Source organism: Cheilinus undulatus, linkage group 7 (genome assembly GCF_018320785.1).
Source record: "Cheilinus undulatus linkage group 7, ASM1832078v1, whole genome shotgun sequence".
Lineage (NCBI taxonomy): Eukaryota > Metazoa > Chordata > Actinopteri > Labriformes > Labridae > Cheilinus > Cheilinus undulatus.
This window is the reverse complement of record NC_054871.1, coordinates 19,438,699-19,457,650: the sequence shown is the minus strand read 5'-3', so window position 1 is coordinate 19,457,650 and position 18,952 is coordinate 19,438,699. Positions and strand designations below refer to the sequence as shown.

Below are 18,952 nucleotides of genomic sequence, written 5' to 3'. Positions count from 1 at the left end.
TTGGAGGCCTAACTTGTAGTTTTGATGGTTTATTTCAGCTTTTGCCATCGTTGAACTCATCAAGGTTTACAAAGACATGAAAGAGTGAAGCATCATCAACACTAAATCAAAGACCACTGGACAATTCACTTAAGTCAGACTAAAATAGTGCCTGCTGGCCAACATGTAAGCTACAACCATGGCTTGATCCCATGTTGATGTTAGCGTCTTCATTAACTCAGGTTTTATCTAAACTTAGATTCAGCAGCTTTTGAAATTGAAATTTGCCATTTAGCAGACCTGGGTCTGTCTCCTCATCACTTTCACCTCTTCGTTCCCAGGCATGTAAACATCAGCAAAGTCCAGGTCCCTGATCTGGACTTTGCTGATGATGCCGTGATCCTTGCGGAGTCTGTAGATGTTCTTGTGGGGGCTCTTAACCTGCTGAGTGAACAGGCTGAAGTGTTGGGAATGCAAAGGAATTTGGGGATGCTGCCATCGAATCTGTGTCTGTGAATGGTGAGAGTGTAGAATAGAGCAGTTCACCTACCTTGGCAGTGTAATTCATCGACCTGCTCACTATGAGGCTGAGATCAACTGCAGACTTGGACTTATGCATGAGGCGATGGGTTAGTGTGGCATTCCTGGTATCTGAGCATGCAGACAAAAGTCAGTGTTTTGGTCCCTGGTCCTCCTGATCTTACTATATTCTTGTGATTCCTGGATGTTGACTGATGGCCAGAGGCACCGCTTGGACTCCTTTGTGGCAACTTCTCTTTGGCGCATCTTTGGGTATCGTTGGCAAGACCATGTGTCTAATGCTGACACGCTCAGGAAAGAGAGGATAGGAAGGGTCAGCTGCCTGAAATGGGAATGGTAACTGTGCCTCTATGGGCACCTGATGCGCTTTCCCATGCCTGATCCTGCTCACAGCATACCTGGTGCCCGTGACCCAGTGGGCAACCATGTTCATCATGGATGAGGCAGCGGGGAGGATACCTGGAGAGATGGGGCATGGGCCCGGTGCAGGCCTGGAGGATGGCCATCAGGAGGCAAGAGCGGGGCCTACCTGCATACCGATACAGACCTCATACAAAAACATTAAGAGAAAAAGAACGTATTTGTGACAGCCTTATTTATCTGTATAAATCTTCCTATTATTGACCAGCTTAGCAACTGCTGGAACAACACATCTTAAACTTTTTTCCCATGCTGATGTTGCAATTATTTATTTTAATTAACACTCCCTTTTCATAACATACCATCTCGGCCGATTTATTTCTCAATGAAACCACGCACACGGATCAATGAAACGCGTTGGTACAGTGTGCCTATTGTTTTGCTGAAGCATATTGTCAAGTCATGATGAAACACCACAGCTATGTGGGTGTTTTGTATGATGCCAGAATAAACTGATTGAGCAAGTTCACTCAGAAGTCACTCACTGTCATTTTTGTCACCAAGGTCACTGCAATCAAGGAAGCAAAACCGTTGTATGTCCAACAGTGATTTACTGCTAAAAGAAAGGATTAAAACATCACGGATGCTTCCATGCCAAACTGAGGAGTCATGCCTTTTTTTTTAAACCAAGAGACATTTCTACTCAATTACATTATTGCCAATTCCTCTATTTTTCACCAGGTCTCATTTATATTACTAAGAAAAAGTTTAACTGAATGGAGCACCAAAAGTTTGTGGACATTGTTGAATCAAATGTGTATAACTCACATGCACGTGTGCTTTTCTAAGTTAATTGGATAAAGATCTCAGTGAATTTCCAGGGGCAGTTAGAATAAGTTACAATCTAATCTTTGGCTTACAAGTTTGACCCAGATGTGTCAAAGAAGTGCAGACAGACAAGCACCTGGAAGCAGACAGAAACCAAGACAGCACATAAAAACAGGTGACGTGAATTAAGGTATGCAGGCCAGGTATGGGAGCATATGTTTGCTAAGTCAACCTTGGGCTGGGAAGAAGTGATAACAGGTGTGGAGATTCAAAAATAATGACACTTGTAGGCCACCTTGTGGACAAAGTGGAGTATGGCAGCAGGAATCAAGAGGCTGTGACAAGATCGTCATCCTATTCATGACAATCAGAATCAAGTTTATCAACAAGTACATTTACGAGGGAATTAGCCTGTTTTAAAGGCAAAAGTAGAATTAAAAAAGTAAAAGACTGCAAGACAGCTGAACAGTCAGGGAAGTGAAATATGTTTTATAATGAGATAAAAATAAATAAATAAATAAAAGTAGCATAGGGTACAATGCAAAAACAATATGTACAAAAGCTGCCATGGAAAAAAACTGAATACAAAACTTTTTTTTTATAAAACACAAAGTGTTCAATAAAACGGCATATCAAAGAACTTGCAGCCACATAGTTTAATATCAAAGCAGCAGGTTCCAGCTGAAACATTTATTTCTAATTGTTTTCTTATTAGCAGATGACAAATCTTTGCAATATTATGACTCTTAATCCATTTAATGAGAGACCTCATTTATTTTTTATGATCAATATTACATTTGGATGAAACATTTTAATCATGTCAACATTTTATCTTATTTTTGTGTCCTTGATGAAAACTGACCTACTTTTCATCAGTTTTGATCATCAAAGATCTAAACTTAGCACAAAAATGATGGAAATGAGTTTTTTTGTAGATTATGTCATTGTTGAAAGTTGCTTCTTGGCAATACATCTTATACAGTAGGAAAGTCTGTTTATTTGCTGCTCATCCCACAAATGGATGTTCCTTACAAATGGGGCTCCATTTAAAGGGAAATAAACAGGTTGCAACAAAGAAAGTCTACCTGTCTATTTTGTTTTGTACTAGATTTATTTTCTGCTAGTCTGTCTAGTCTATCTTGCTAAAAAATGTATGGTTTTATTTAGTTTTAGTTGAGGATTTGTGCTTCATTGGTCATTAAGGTGTGCAGTTTCATTGTTTGTCCAGTAGATGGCTCCCTAGATCCTTGGTCTCTTTGGAAACTACATCTAATGACTGTAAACACCCACACCATCAATGATAAAACACAACATGAAACTGACAGTAGTGACAGGCTCAGTTTGGTTCTTAAATATACTTTAACTGATTTCCTCTTGTTTGTGGATGTTAAACTTACAGTTATAAAAACTAGAAGGGAAGTAAAAGTTGCGGTTTCCTACCTGATGTTGCTGTACTTACACTTTGCGTGGGTGGACTGAATAGTTTAATACAAAAATGTACAGTACAACTCTTACAGAGCAACTTCAATATACCTGTCCTTGTCCCAGAGGTGTATGAGTCCAGAGACAGTGCATGAAACAGCAGAACATCAAAGGGAAACATCAGGAGATGAGATAAGCAGGGGAAACACTGTCTGATGGCGAATCACTCATAGATGTTCTTCCCTTTATATCTAACAATTTAGATTAAAACTAATTAGACCAGATCTTTTGTCTCTTAAGATTTCTAATACTAATTTTCTCACTGTGCCAAATATGACATGCGCTTAAAACCCTTTAAATCCTGAGTTTCTGGACTCTTTTCTTATTTTAACCATAAAAGGCTCAGAAAATGCCCTGTGAGTACATGCTTTTGCCCATTTTTCCACAATACTTAGAACTTTTAATATATGGCAGTTATTTACATTTTACTGCATGTTAAGAGTGTTTAAACAGTTTAAAATGAAGAAACACAAAAAACGGGGGAACTTTATGATAGAATCTTAGTGAGAAAAGGGGAAATGACAGTAATAACTACATGCATGTTGAGCTTTTATTTATAGAGATACGACAGTGGACAGAGACATAAACAGGGACGAGAGAGTGTGGAATAACATGCAGGAAAGAAACAACAGGCTGGACTTGAATCTGGGCTGCACAGGACCATCTGCACCCCAGCCGGTAAGTTTTAAACTCTTTCTTCAGCAAGGTTTTGACAGATGGCTGTTCAGCATGAGTCTGGTTATGCTCAGGGTTCCACTGTTATAAAGCGTCTTTCCTTACACTTTCAGAAAGAAAACCCCCCTTTCATTATGATGTAAACCAGGGTTGGGCAACAGGTGGCCTGGGGGCCACATGGGCCCTCCACTTAATTGAATGTGGCCCCAAAATCAAATTTAAATACCAATAAATCTTAAGAAATCAGTCAATATCTGCCATTAAAGCATCAAAACTAAAACTTAACATATTTTTTTAATTTCATTTTATGTTTTCTAAATACTCTTTATTTTACTTGCATTCACTTTTAATTTTTTTACATTTGTTTTGAATAAATTTTATTTTTAGTTTTCCTTATTGAAAAATGAAATTTAACTAATGATTTTCTTTTGAGTTTTATTTCCTGTTCATTTTATTTTTCTTTATATTGTTTTTTTAATCTATAATTAAATGTGTTTAATACTTTTTATAGTTTTTTCTATTTTATCAAAATTAGAAATGTATTCTAAAGTGCTTCATTTTTATTATATTTTTAATTTTCAAATATTATTCTATCTAAATTTTAATATTTTGCTTTGTCAATTCTTTATTTATCAAATTTCTTTAATTTTATTTTCATTGATTTATCATTAGTTTTAAATTTCACTAAAATACTTGAAATTCATACATTCTTAATTTCTTTCATTATAATTATCAGGAAAGCAACATATTCTTCCCATCATTGAATTATTAGCAGTCACAGGGGTTAAACTAATAATATCCTACACTCTTGATAACCAAAGTTGCCCATCCCTGATGTCAACTATGTAGCCTGACTAAAGCTGCTCATAAGACAAATAATTTGGTTTATGAGAAGCAGTTTGGCACCTTGGTGACCACAATCAGGTTTTATATTTTCATTTATTGTAGGTTATACTTTTTATGGTAAATGGCTTGTGTTCATCATTATTTTGGTCTTTTATGCATTTATGTTGAAAAGAGTCATGTGGTAAAGTGCTGAGGGTTGGAGACAAACCCCAGACCATCTGACCATGTGGCACACAACATAATCACAACACTACCTAACATCCCTGTGCTGCCCAGGTACTTTCTTTCATTTGAGGTCCTGTGTAAAATCTGACTCATTGGTGTTGAATGTATACAGCTGTCCACAGGGCTATCACATATATGTGTAAATATACATACAGTATGTAAACATGTACATACATAGTGTTTCTCTCCCTGGCAGGTAGCACGATGAACTGCTGATTGTTTGCTGACCCTCAGAGGTATATATACATCATCTTCATTCCACTCAGACAGCTGAATGTGTTTTTAGAGGAAACAAAGAAGCACGGCTCCAAAATGTCTCCATTTGGGCAGTCTCTGAAAACACGATAAGGATGTCCTGTTATGCTCAAACACAAAGTCATTTTATATGCAGTACAAAATTTATCTCAAAGCCATCATTATGAAAATAAAACAAAAAAAATCCATCTTAGCAGCATAAAAATAAATGAAAATCATTTTTATAACATAATTGAAAAAGAAAAACACATTACAATAATCAACTTTAAAAAGTTGGAAGTTTAGCATATAAAACCCGTCTGACCATGACTGTTGTTTTAGGAATTTAGGTAACTTAACACTTTCTGTCCTCAGAAACATCTTATAAATCATTTTCACAGCTGTTTCTTGCTGAGAGGCACTGTAAGGCACAAAAAAAACTTAATTTCCTTTAAGATGGCGTTCAACATAAATAGACATTTAAAAAAAAATCTTACACAAAAGCATAGGTTTTACAAGCCCTTAGCCAAAATAGTCATATGACATCTTTATTGTTAAACCCTGAGGATCTATGGCTATTTTCTGTAACAGTGTGGACAAACCACAGCACAACCAGAGCTGGGTACTGATACCAAAGTGTACCAGTTTACTGGCCTGCCTCAGTGCACTTCAAATATTTTGGTTTCATTTCAAATATAAGTGATGAGAAAACATTCAGTGTCTGTTTATGATAGTTTGCTGTTATTGGAGAAAAATGTACAATGGACATAATTCAGTGTGCAGATAGACTGTATCATAAATCAATACCCAGCCCTTAGCAAAGCAAAGTCCCATTCCCAGGCTGAGAGCTGTTGTACAAATAAGTTATACTGACACCAAACACACTCCCACATTCAATCAAAGATTTGACAGACCAGACAACTTTAAGGCCTAACACGCAACTGGTGAAGACAAACACAGCGCAAAACCTACTGAGGTTTCAACAGGCTCAACTTCTTTAAAGGCAAACGTGATATTTAAAATATTTCAGCTATTAATAAATATTCCTTCAGTTGTTGAAATACAATTAATGTTTCAGTCAATAAAGGAAAACATGTTTGTACGCCTTGTAGTCTGTTGGCTGGAATATCTCATTTATAAAAGACAGGACCCTTACCTGTACCCAGGTCCCATCAGTCAGGTCACAGTTACTTTGCCTACTAGCAAATTTGCTCTTGTGCAGCATACATTCAATTATCAGCAATTATAAAGGTAAATTAATCGAGAGGATGCAGACCCAGTTCTCAGACGACCCTCTTGCAACCACTACTATGGGACTTTGCATCGATTATATAAACAGCAGAACTTGCAATATCAAAGAAAAGAAGTGTGCATCATTTCATACGGAAACCTTTAGTTAGAGTTTAGTACTTGGTCATTTCACTGACTGTAAACTGTGAAGGGCAGTCTGGCAAGACTCAGAGAGAAGCAGATGACAATGGGGAATTATACTGATACTTGTATTTAGCATTTTTAGCATGTGAGCCTTTATAAAAACACACTGAGTTTGTTTGAGGCAGTGCTCCTTAAACATGACTACTACCTGTATAGTGCATGCTTTGAGTTGGCCCTGTCTGACACCAGGTGACATCCTAGGAATCATAACCCCTACACAAACATACCCCTCTCTCTCCCAATCTCTCATTGCCTTGGCGCGATGCAATGAAATAACCTCGTATCAAAGCCAAACTTTTGTGTAGCATGTGTGACATATAAATTATGTTTCACTGTACAGCCCTGTAAATGATTTTACCTTAGCCTTTGAAAAGGCAAGTAAAGTTAAAGGGCAGTTAAAATTGGACATACATTTCCACAAGATGTTTGAAGCTATGGCTTTGTTATTCCCTTCTTCATAATCTGTATCTGTTGTCTGGGTTTGTCCTGATTCAGATGGATGACAACAGAGTTAAAAACAGTACTACTAAGTACTGTCCTGTAGATAGACTGAGATCACACCTCCAACAACAAAGTCTCCGTATGTTCTTTAAACACCTCTGAGTTACAGATAAGTTCTTCTACAGCCTTTTCTTGGAAGGACTACAGTTCAGTCTGGGATTGTGTATTCTGTGCCACATAAGATACATGTGAGCTGAAAGGAATCTGTGCACTAGTAAAACGTCTTTATAAATGCATGGATCTAATTCATCCAGTTTGTTAGAGGGAATATGTAGTCCTGCTGTCTTTACACCCATATGGGAAGACGGACTTAGTCCTGCTTTAGCCAGACACATCCCCATGTAAACATCATCAATGGGAAGAATGGAAATCGACTGGGACATTTTGTATATGACCAAAGTTGTATAGCCGGATAATAAGAAGCCCCCGCCACCACAGTAGGGCGGATATGAGTTAGACTCCTGTACCTGAACTGGGATATAATATTTGCTCGCTGATGATCTGATGGGTCCCACATTTTGGATCAAATGACCGGTAAAAAGGTGCTTCCTTCCATCGTTATCTTTAAGGCTTTGGAGATACTCGACCATGTTGTCTGTATTGGCAAAAACATCATCGTCACCATTAAGCAGGAAGCGAGCATTTGGACAGTTTCTCTCCATCCATTCAAGGAAAAGCACCTGCTTCAAGGTGAGGTTGTAAAATGTGTCACTGAAGTCCCACTGAAGTATATCATTGTACTCTTGTTGCTCCAGCTCCAGAAGTTTGTTCAGTCTCTCTTTCTCAAAACCAGACCCCGTGGTTCCTGAGAGAAAGATCCTTTGGATCCGCACACCACTGTGTACCCTTTCTTTAGCCCACGTTTTTCGCAGCACCTCCCTGCGGTCATAGTTTCCAGGTGAGCTTTTGATAACCAGCAGAAGGAAAACATCTCTTCCTCTGCATTTGTCTGGAAGGTCTAGCAGCATGGGAAAATGGCGACAGTGTCGATGGTAGAGAAAGTCCTGTATGCTCACAGGAAGAGAGCTGAAGCCTGTGACGTTGGAAGCTGACTTATTTTGTTGACATCTTGGCAAGGTGTACAAAAGAGAGTTCTTTGTGATGGGTTGACTTATTTGGCTGTCCTCCTCTCTCACATTTTCATGCAGGTGGATGGTTTTGTGGTCCATACAATCTTTACAGAGAAGGAGGACCAGAAGACCAAGAGCTACTGCAAGCAAGAAGGTTTTTGCTCTGATGGTTCTCATCCTTGAAAGTCTGCAATGATGAAACAAAACACATTATTTATTACATTTCCATATGCAGAAAAACAACTTATAAAATTATAATTTTAAAAATAGGGTTGTTTGGATTCCCATACCAGTATCAGAAATATGTCCAATACCGCTTAAAATGCAGGTATTGGTATCGGCAAGTACCCGAGTTTATGCACTGCTCTGATACCATTTGATTTTGCTTTATATTTTGCTTTATTCAGCCATGCTAAATGTTAGCACTGTAAACTGAAAATCAATTCTTCTTCACTGCCAGAAAGCACTACATGCACAGGCTACTGTTTTAGAGCTGCGAAGAAGACCCAAAGGACCCACTGCTGCAGCAAAGAAGTGTGGCTGCATTTTTCTCTAAATGTGGTTGTTATGCCCTCTTGTCGTACACGACAAGAAGTGACAGTTTATAGAAAGTTAAGTAACTTTTGAACCATAAATCATTGCCTCTTTCTTGTTTTTCCTCTTGAAGCTAGCCATTCTACCTTCCCATTGACGCTATTGATGCCTTTGAATCTCTTGCGGCAGCATTTTCAGTGAGCCTGGAACTCATGTGACTTCCGGGGACTTTAATGATTAAATTCACACTAGCAAACCCGATACTGAACGTCTTTTTATCCATTTTAATCGAATTATGATCATCTATTACCGATAGCGCGATTGCTAACCGCCATATTGTTTTCCCTTTGTGAGGGTCTGTCAGCCAAAAGCAGGCTGCTCCGTCATCACGTGGTGCTGCCTGAATAGAGCGTAATGGAGAGAGAAATAGAGAGAGCCTGTGATGCAGATCCCTGTATTATTGTTCTTCAAATATTCAGGAGTAAAACTCAATAATCAGCAGAAAAACAACTTTAGGGTCACAGAGTTGCTGTACATTATGAATCTATTTGTTGAGTCATGTTCTGAGTCAGTTATAGGTCTAAAATAATTTGCTACCCTTCACAGTCAGTCCGGAAAGTTCACACCAGTATCGGATCAATACTCGGTATTGGCTGATACCCAACACCTTGGTATCAGGAAGGAACAAATGGTATCAGAACATCCCTATTTAAAAATAATCCTTGATGGTTAGAAGTATCACACCTGTAGCCACTGTCACACTAAGGTAAAAAAAAAAGAGCAAAATACCTGGAAATGGACAAAGATAATTTTCTTTGAGACAGATAGACTGAACCAAAACTAAAAGATGATCAAACATTCAACATAAATTTCACATACTGGCTTGACTAATCCATACATCCATACAATCCTGGCGTGTGCTCACACATTATACTAGAGACACAATAAACACTTGAGCCATTTACCCTGCTAAACTTCTGCCCCATAAATGAGGGGGATGTCAGCTAGACACCTCTTAACACTAAGTTTGGCTTTAACTGGATTTAATCTATGTTTAGCTAACAAAGAAATAGAATATTAAAAAAAAAAAAAAAGAAAGAAAACCTACATAAAGTTTTGTGTTGGCCCACTTTAACATCTGATTCACACAGCTGTGGACCTGATAAGCACATATCAATCACTGCAGTAACGAGGAATATGATTATGGAGTATAGTGGCTGTATTTTTCTGACATCACCTTGCAGGTGTGTGTATTGGCTCCGCTTAGCCAGGGCAAGGCAGGTTTATACAGCTCTGTTCACACACAAAATAATTCAAAATGCTGGGTCCTGACAGAGATCTTTATAAGGCCCAAGTTGGAGCATAATTTTTCAATTCGTTTAGTACGTGGCTGTGAGTACAAATTTTGGCCCTTATCCACTATGTTCTAGAATTTATACTAACTTAATTTATTGGCAAATTATGGTATTTGAAGAAGTGAGATTTTAGTGTGAGAGAGAGAGAGAGGGACTGCTCTCAATAACCCATTTAGTATAAGATAAGCTTTTATTGATCCCCTTTGGGGGAAATTTGGTCATCACAACAGCTCAACAAGAGACAAGACAAAAACTAGCAATAAAATAAAAGTAAGGAATAAAATGTGAAAACAATATTTAGATACAACCCCCACCCCAAAATTAGCAATAATCATAATAATGATAAGGGAAATATTTACGTATTTATATGGACAATCTCACTCGTGGAAGGACTTAGACCAGACTATTAATAAAACACACACAGTGTGCATGGTGCTGATGTGAAAGAAGAACTAATTTCAAGGTCAATATTACACATATGAAAAAATACTGAAATAATAATTTGAATGGCTTAACTGATTGACTGATGCAAAATAAAATAAAATCTGTTTGGAAAATACTTATAATGTGCAAAAGTTTTGCATCAGTGTGTCAAACCTGAGTAGTATGAGAGCTTTAAAAAAAATGAAACATGCATTAAACATGCAATTTTGGACAATAAAAAAAACTAGCTCAGTGTGCAAAGACCTTTAGCTTTTCTGTTTTTGAGAGTCTGACATCAACTGAAAATCATACACTTGGGTATAATGTTGATAGTTTGAGTGAGCCAAGGGGTGAACTAATAACTGCAAGCTAGCACTATGTATCAGTTTGTCGGGAGGCTGAAGACTTGCCTGTAAGGGTTAATCCAAAGATGACTTGGTGACTAATTTCTGAATCTGTTTGCTGTTAGAGAGGGATGGTCCACACCCCCTATGTAAGGAAATTTCCAGCCCCACATTTAACTTAAATGAACTTTAGAAACCCATGCCAGCACCAGCTGTAGCAAAAGTATAAGAACAACCACACGTATACCATGCAAACTAAGAGAAGTGTTGTTGTCAACACTGTTTATCACTGGCCTTGCTGGAAAACAACTTGCTTCAAAGAGAAACACAGAATAAGAGGTTGGGACGTTCCTCTGCCAATAACATTAGGGAGTTTTTCAAGCCTAATGAGTCTCAAAGAATGATGCCAACAAATAGAAGCTTTCCCACATTTGGCCTCACTGCTCTGAACAACAAGTGTGAGCTGCAGTATTCTCACATGTGTCATTACTCGGGGCGTTTGTTGGCAGGAAATCAAACGCTGTCATGTCTCCTTAAAATGGGTGGAATAAGTGACATAGATGATTTCAGACATTAGGTCATTTGAATAAACTATAAGCTTAGTTAGATGGCAAGTCCCAAAGCAAACAGCGACATTTACAGAAGAGAGTGACCGCCTACACACAAGCGTCACTCTGCTTGTCAGTGTGAGAAAATCCTGCAGCAGATCACTAAACTGAATGATAAGATGACTTAAAGCAGACAGGGAGTGTCTGAAGTCGGTTTATTCCCTCTTAATGTTAAATACAGTGGTTGAACTGGGGGAGTATTTTCTTAGGCAAATTATTAGTAGATCATATGAAGATTCTTTAGAGTCTCACCTACACCAGCTGAAAGACACCAAACATGACCAGTGACCACTGTGTTAAATCTCCCTGACTGGCAAAAATAGAAAACTCAGCATTTTGAGACTAAAAGATCATTTGCTAACATATGCAGGGCTGTACAGTGCAACATTTATGTCGCAAATACTACAAGAAAATTGGTCTGCTCATCGCACAGGTGCCATGACAAAGTGAGAGAGGTGTTTGCATGCCAGGCACGCAGATAAGACTTTAGGTTTTACTTGTTGCCACAAAAACTTCATCCCACTTTGGTTTGAGATTTGAAATTCATGCCCAGTTCATTTATTTTATATTTCTGGCAGATTTTAAATTCAAATGGAATGTTATTTCCTCTTGTCGTGCGTAATCCAGGCCATGCTCCGCAGCTGATAAGATGGTGAGAATGTGACCCGCACCAGCTCTTACAGACGTAGGCTCAGAGGATGATGTTGACCATAAAGTAGTGAAGTGTAAAATCACGGAAAAAATCATTTCTGCGACCAAAGGTAACAATCTAATCTTTTTCAACACTTGGAGCACAACCGTGTCACCGAATATGAAGAGAGCATGACACAAAAAAAGAGAGACTACCGACAAGTACCCGGCAACAAGTGCCACCACAAAGCAGATGTCGTTAATGGAAGCATAAATGCCACACAATATCTAAATGACTCTAAAAGATGGAAAGAAATAACTGATGCCATTTCATACTACACCACGAAAGATACAGCTCCTTTAACAACCGGGGACTTGTTAAGACTGGTGCCCAACCTGTATAAAAAATGTCATCAGAAAGTAGCTGTTGAACTGAAATCTGTTGAGCGCTTCGCAGCCGCAGCTGATCTCTGATCAAGTAGGACAATGGAGCGCTACATAAGCTACTACATAAGCCTTATGCTGCACTACATTGATGATGAATGAAAGCTGCGTAACAGATGCCTTGAGACAGCAAACTTTCCAGCTGATCACACGTCAGAAATGATTGCACAGGTCCCAAGAAATATGCTCTCTGCGTGGGACCTCGTGGAAGAAAAACTTCTGGCCATCACGGCCAGCAACAATGAAATAAAATTGCCCCGATGTGTTATTAGCCTGATGATTAAGTATATTAGAATCAAGATACTAGGGTTCTCTCTTCCTTTATTAATGTAGTTTAAACTTTGTATTTGTAAATTATTAAAGTATATGAAACCCTCAATGATATAATTTATCCTTATGTGTTTTTGTGTGTATGTTATTTGAGAAAAATAAAATGTCAGAGCCTTTTCCTATAATTGGAAAATAGTAGACATTAGTTAAGGTGCAACAACAGCTGAACCTGCCACAACACAAGCTGAAATCAGCATGTGCCACCAGATGTAAATGATGACTGCATGGATCCTTGAACAAAAGAAAGCCATCATGCAGGTCCTCACTGATGATAAAAAATCAAGACATCTTGGGCTGACCTGGATGTCTTAGAGAATGCCAACAGAGCTCTCTCCCCATTGATGGAGTTCACAGATGCCCTGTCAGGAGAAGAGTGTCACCATTTCCTTTGTGAAGCCTGTCTTACACATCCTTCAATCATGGGTGCTGTCAGAGGAGGAAGATGTGTGGAACTGACCAAAACAGTTAAAACCAGCATCCTTCATTACATTAAGGAAAAGTTTTCAGATCCCACCACAGAAGAGCTGCTGGACACAGCCAGTTTTGTTGACCCTGGATTCAAAATGACATATTTCAGTCCACCATGTCCCCACCATTCATGTAAAGGTGAATAAAGCGATGGAGTCAGCAATGGAAGCACCAGACAGAGAGCAGAGCCCTCTACGTCTTCGTCAGAAGCAAAGAAGTCAAGGTAGTCATTGGAAAGTTTTTTCAAAGGAAGTGAGTCGTTCCCTTCATCTGCACCCACTGTGTCACTTCAGCAAACACAAGACACAGAGCTGAGCAGCTATTTGGTGTCTCCAGCGAAGAAAATCCTCTAAAATGGTGGAGAAAGCACCGTGAACACTTCCCCACTTTAAGCAAGGTGGCAGAAAAGTATCTCTGCATGCCAGCCACTAGCTACCAATCTGAGTGGCTTATCAGTTCAGCGGGAAACATTGTTACATGCCTCAGGTCCTGCTTGAAACCTGAAATGGTAACATGCTGGTGTTTCTCAGTAAGAACCTAGAGTAAATGCTAGGTCAGAGAGTAAGGTGACAGGATAGCTGAGCGGTAGAGGAGCATATTTTCCCCTTTTAATTTGTTTTCTATTATTTAAAGGAATTTAACATTGTAGTTTTAATGTAAAAATAATGTTTTCATAAGGTGAAAGTTATTTTCTCTAACACAATGGTGCACAAGCTACTGTCCCAGCTGTTTAGAATGTCTTGCAGGTATTAAATTCAGAGTGTTAGCATATTTTAAAAAACAAAGCTTATTAGTTTGAACATGAAATATGTTGTCTTAAGTATTTGCATATTGCTGGATTGCATTTTTAATTGTCATTTCAAACAATACCCTGACTTTTTTGGACCTGGGACTGTAAAACTAGATGTTTACAGAAAAAAAACATTTATTTATAAGGGTAATAAATGCTGTGCTAATCTCCTAAAATGCTGCTGACTTTATCATGCAGACTAATAATAAAATAATTTCATACTATATACAGTGCCAACAACAATAAACAATTTACCATGAAGCATTTTATAATGATACCACAGCACTTTTTTCAAACAGTACTGGGTGAAGTGGCCCTTGCAATTTTTTTCTTAAAAAGCACATCAAACTACCGTAAAGTGGACTACAGTCACCTAGAGAAAGCTTGCTTTCAGCATATGCCTTATATGTGAATCAAATATCCACTGCACTTTTTGATCAAGTCTATTTCCGTATGAAATGAGCATGAGTAGACACGTTGTCATCGTCATCTTCATCTAGCTCAGTCTAGTTTGGCCTTTTTGAAGAAAAAGACCAAGAACCCTCCAGACTCTCACTTTCGCTCTCCCTGAGTCTGACTTCCCCTAAAATTGTGAATCGGTGTCTGTTGTGATTTTACTTTCACCTCTTGAAAATTATTTCTTTCACTTTGTATGAGCACCTGTCCAAGAGAATATGAGGTTATTCTTCCCCTACAGGATTTAATAGTAGACCATAATGACTGTTCTTTATTCACAGACTTTTAGATACAACTGGATATTAGCTACATTTTATGCCTATATACTCATTTCTACTGTACTCTCAATGGTTATTATGTAATGTTCAGTTACATAAACTACTATTACATCACCTGTACATTGCAAAAGAAGGAGATTTATCAAATAGTCTAAAATGTTTGTGTAGACCTGATAACCCACTGTAGATTAAAAAATAGGCTGTAGATTTAAAATAGCCTTGTAGATTCATAAGAAACGTTGTTCCTCCCTACAAGCCCTGTTAGTCATCTGGGGCCAACGGTCACCTTTAAGCGCTTCAGTTTTTTCTATGTTGTTTTCCTTGCTTCTGTTAAATGTTTCACAACCGCTCCATCAAGGGGCCCTTGCTGAAAATGGGAACCACACTTGGTCAAAGTGTCAAAGAGATATTTTTTTTTATTTTTGATCATTTTGATATAGTTACAAGACTACTCGATAATAGACTACCTCTACTTTCACTTTAAAACATTTTGGTAGCAATTTATTCCTCCATTGTTCATAAACCAGCAAAAGATAAAGGGAATGCTGACATTTATGGGATACAGAGAAATATACAGATGATAGACAGGGATTTAGCTGGCTCAAAATGAGGAAGAGGTGGTATCATTCTGACAATGTGCATCCTTTTTGCATTCAAAATTTATTTCTTAATCATTAAAAGCAATTTTAAGTAACTGGCCAACAAAATGCTCACGAGGTCAAGCCTACTTTTGCCCCCTATGCTCAAATCAATATGAATTTTAATGACTGTGATACCATATAATTATCTATAAGGACTTAAGTTTTCTGTAACAGCGTTGGGCTGTTTTCCTAAAGCATCACGTCACATAATATTCTTTGTACACATGAGAAGGGTGTTAGTAAGATTAAAAAAGAGCAAATTCGACTACAATTAAAATGTATTACATATGATAACGTGTAATTGTTATCATGGATATTGCTTGTTAATATTGCTCGTCGGAGTGTAGCCATGGGTTGCCTGACAACTGTGTCATGCAGTGCTGGCTGCTTTGCTCATGGGACTAAATTGAAGGATCAGGTAACATTTATATTTATATAGTTATACTTTACATTACAGACATAGTGTAGCTAGCAACTGCATAGCCTTCATTCGACGAATGGCAATGAAATTATTTCTTTAATAGCTCACTGGAATTTCAAGATATCAACACCAAACTACTTCTCATCTGTTTATAATCGTATTATGACACTTTCAAATCCCCTAGTATTCAAAAAAAAAAAAAAAAAACTATTACAAATGTCCTACACAGGATAAGTTGTCAGTGAGCATCATTTATTAATATTTCTCACTGTTACCTCCCGTAGTGCTTTTTGTTTGTGTTTGTTTTTTTTCTCGTCTGATCTACTCCAGGTGTGAGCCCTTGCCAGCGACTTCACTCCTACAGCTGAAGCCACTCTGCCATAAGGGAAGGGCATAAAAATGCAGAGAGCTTCAGTTGGTGCCAGTGGGCCAAGAGGAAGAGTGGAAGTAGTGTATGTTGCTAAAGAGCTGTGTTATGCTGTGTTGTGTGAACCTATTTGTCTAGTGTCTTTTTTTGGTCATTTTAATTTTTTTATTTTTTACTTTACATTAAAAATTTGTGGAAATCATTATCAGTTGATTGTAGTTTTGAGTTTGTTAATAAATACTTGGTTTATGCTTAACTGCTTCTGCTGGTCATAACAATCTCATTATGAAGCTTTCACAGCCACTTGTTTTCCAGAAAACCTTTTTGACATTTCTTGGTCAGAATAAGTAGTGACCATCATTTATTAATATTTAAGGCTTTTATTTACTGTCGACATAGTCTGCCAAACAAATTATGTCATTTATAGTGTAATTCCAAGCTTCTTCCTCTTCCATTTTAGATCCTCAAATTCCTCTACCATCTTCACATTCCCACATTCATGTCTTGTGCTGTTCTTCATATCCTCCTCAGAAATATTGTTATTCCCAGTTTGGCAGTCTAATTACAACATAAACAGTGGTCTTAAACTGTCCTGAAAGTGTTATTGGTCTAAAAAATTTTTAAAGGTTTTTTGAGGGAGCTAGAAAGCCCCCCCCCCCCCCCCCCCACTGGGATCACACTAAACTGTAGAGACTGTCAAGTTCAGTTAATTAATACAAAGTGTTATTTTATTTTGTAAACCCTCCCAATGCTTCCTGTCTTCGAGGTCTTCTTCCTGTGGGGCATGTCTTCATGGAGTGCACACATGGGGATACAGTAAACAGGCCACAGCACCTTGTTAAGCTAGGTTTGATCACTTTTTCTGTCTTAAAAATATTTAAAGGTGTTTTCTTTAATACTAGTGGCTGCGAAAGTTTGATAGTGAGCTTATGAACAGGTAAGAAGTAGTTTGGTGTTGATATTTTGAAATTCCAGTGAGCTATTAAAAATACCCTCTGATGTATGAAAAAATGATGCTCATTGACTTCTTACTCTGTCTAAAAAATATTTAAAGGTTTTTTAAAAAGCTAGTGGCTGTGAATTTTTGATAGTTAGCTTATGAACAGATGAGAAGTAGTTTGGTGTTGATAGCTTTTAATATCAATGACTTATTAAAGAAATAAAAGAAATAAACTCATATTTCTGAGTTTATTTCTTTAATATAAATGACTTATTAAAGAAATAAACTCAGAAATATGAAAAAATGATGCTCACTGACTACTTATTCTGTCTTAAAAATATTTAAAGGTGTTTTCTTTTTAATACTAGTGGCTGCGAAAGTTTGACAGTGAGCTATAAACAGATGAGAAGTAGGTTGGTGATGATAGCTTTTAATTTCAATGAGTTATTCAAAAAATAAAGTCAGAAATATGAAAAAATGATGCTCATTGACAACTTTTCTGTCTTAGAAATATTAAAGATTTTTTTAATACCAGTGGCTGTGAAAGTTTGACAGTGAGCTTATAAACAAACAAGAAGTAGTCTGGTGTTGATAGCTTTTAATTTCAATGAGTTATTAAAAAAATAATTTACAGCGATTGCACTTTTACAGCGGTCCCTAAGCATTCTGGCTGCCATATGGTACTCAGAGGCATATTCGGTGTAGTTCCTTCAAGCTTTTGTCAGACTTGCTGATGTTGGTAAGTTGGTCAGACCTGTGAAATGTCAGCCTTTCTTGTCTGTACAAAATAATACCAACCTGAAAAAAAAATGGTGCGGTTTTCATCACGTTACTACAGTTAGAAACGCAAAAAATTAGCGAATGTCGAATATAAAACCAATTTCACCTCGCCACCAAACGCCCATGTGTTCGTCCATTAATTGTTTTCTACTACTCGGCTAATTACGCCGCAACAACTTATTAAACGTCACAATCAGTGAAGCTAATTGTGGCGTTAGATTGACCGTTACTTTCTAAAGGAAACTCACGCCATCATTTGAAGTTCCCGGAAAGCAGCGCGGTACGTGGACGACCACCTTGGTTTAAAACAAGCTTTAAGAACCAGAGAAGGACTGCTTACCGTTCTGAGGGGATTGATCCTCTAGTTTTTCTCTGTAATGTCAAAAATTATTGGCGAGTCCAGCGAACCGCAGCAGCAGCAGCATGACTGTGTATAACTCTCCCTGGTTATCTGCTGTCTAGGCTGCTGGCTGGCTAGGCGGTGCCTGTCATGCGGTCATCCATTCATCCATCCATCACTCTCCATCCTTAGATCTACAAGTACACTTTAGTGTCTGCGATTCAATCGATTCAAAGAACAATAATCACAAACGAACATCTATCTATCTATCTATCTATCTACCTGCTATGGAAGCCCAGCACACCAACTGCAAAAAAGAAACGTATTGAAAAAATATTAAATATAATGATGAAAAATGTTTTGCAAAACTCCTAACATTTCAGAAGACAAAAACTTTTTTTTGCAACACAAACAAGCGCTTTGGGTTTCAGAAACATTTTTTGTGTAGAATTGAATACGTTTGCCTTTCATGAAATCTTTGGTTTTTTAAAGAAATTATTTTGCATGTCATCAGATGCTTTTGTGTATCATGATTCTCATCATATTTCAAAAATTCTTTTAGTATTCAACAAAATTATTTTTTGTTTCATTTAATGTTTTTTCACTTTTTTTTTTTAGTTTCAAGTAAC

The 18,952-nt window shown here is 37.7% G+C and overlaps 1 protein-coding gene across 2 annotated transcripts; it reads right to left on the bottom strand.

Moving 5' to 3' along the window:
- Window positions 1–4,270: 4,270 nt before the first annotated feature.
- On the bottom strand, window positions 4,271–18,456 carry LOC121512695 (N-acetyllactosaminide beta-1,3-N-acetylglucosaminyltransferase 3-like). Of its 2 annotated transcripts, none has more exons than XM_041792090.1 (2): window positions 18,324–18,456; window positions 4,271–8,361 (listed from the first exon to the last, which is right to left on the bottom strand). In XM_041792090.1, the coding sequence occupies exon 2, from the start codon at window positions 8,349–8,351 to the stop codon at window positions 7,224–7,226; it is 1,128 nt and encodes a 375-aa protein (XP_041648024.1). In that variant the 5' UTR covers window positions 8,352–8,361; window positions 18,324–18,456; the 3' UTR covers window positions 4,271–7,223. The 2 variants fall into 2 exon arrangements, with proteins under 2 accessions (XP_041648024.1, XP_041648025.1); XM_041792091.1 differs by lacking the exon at window positions 18,324–18,456 and adding an exon at window positions 13,142–13,620.
- Window positions 18,457–18,952: the final 496 nt, after the last annotated feature.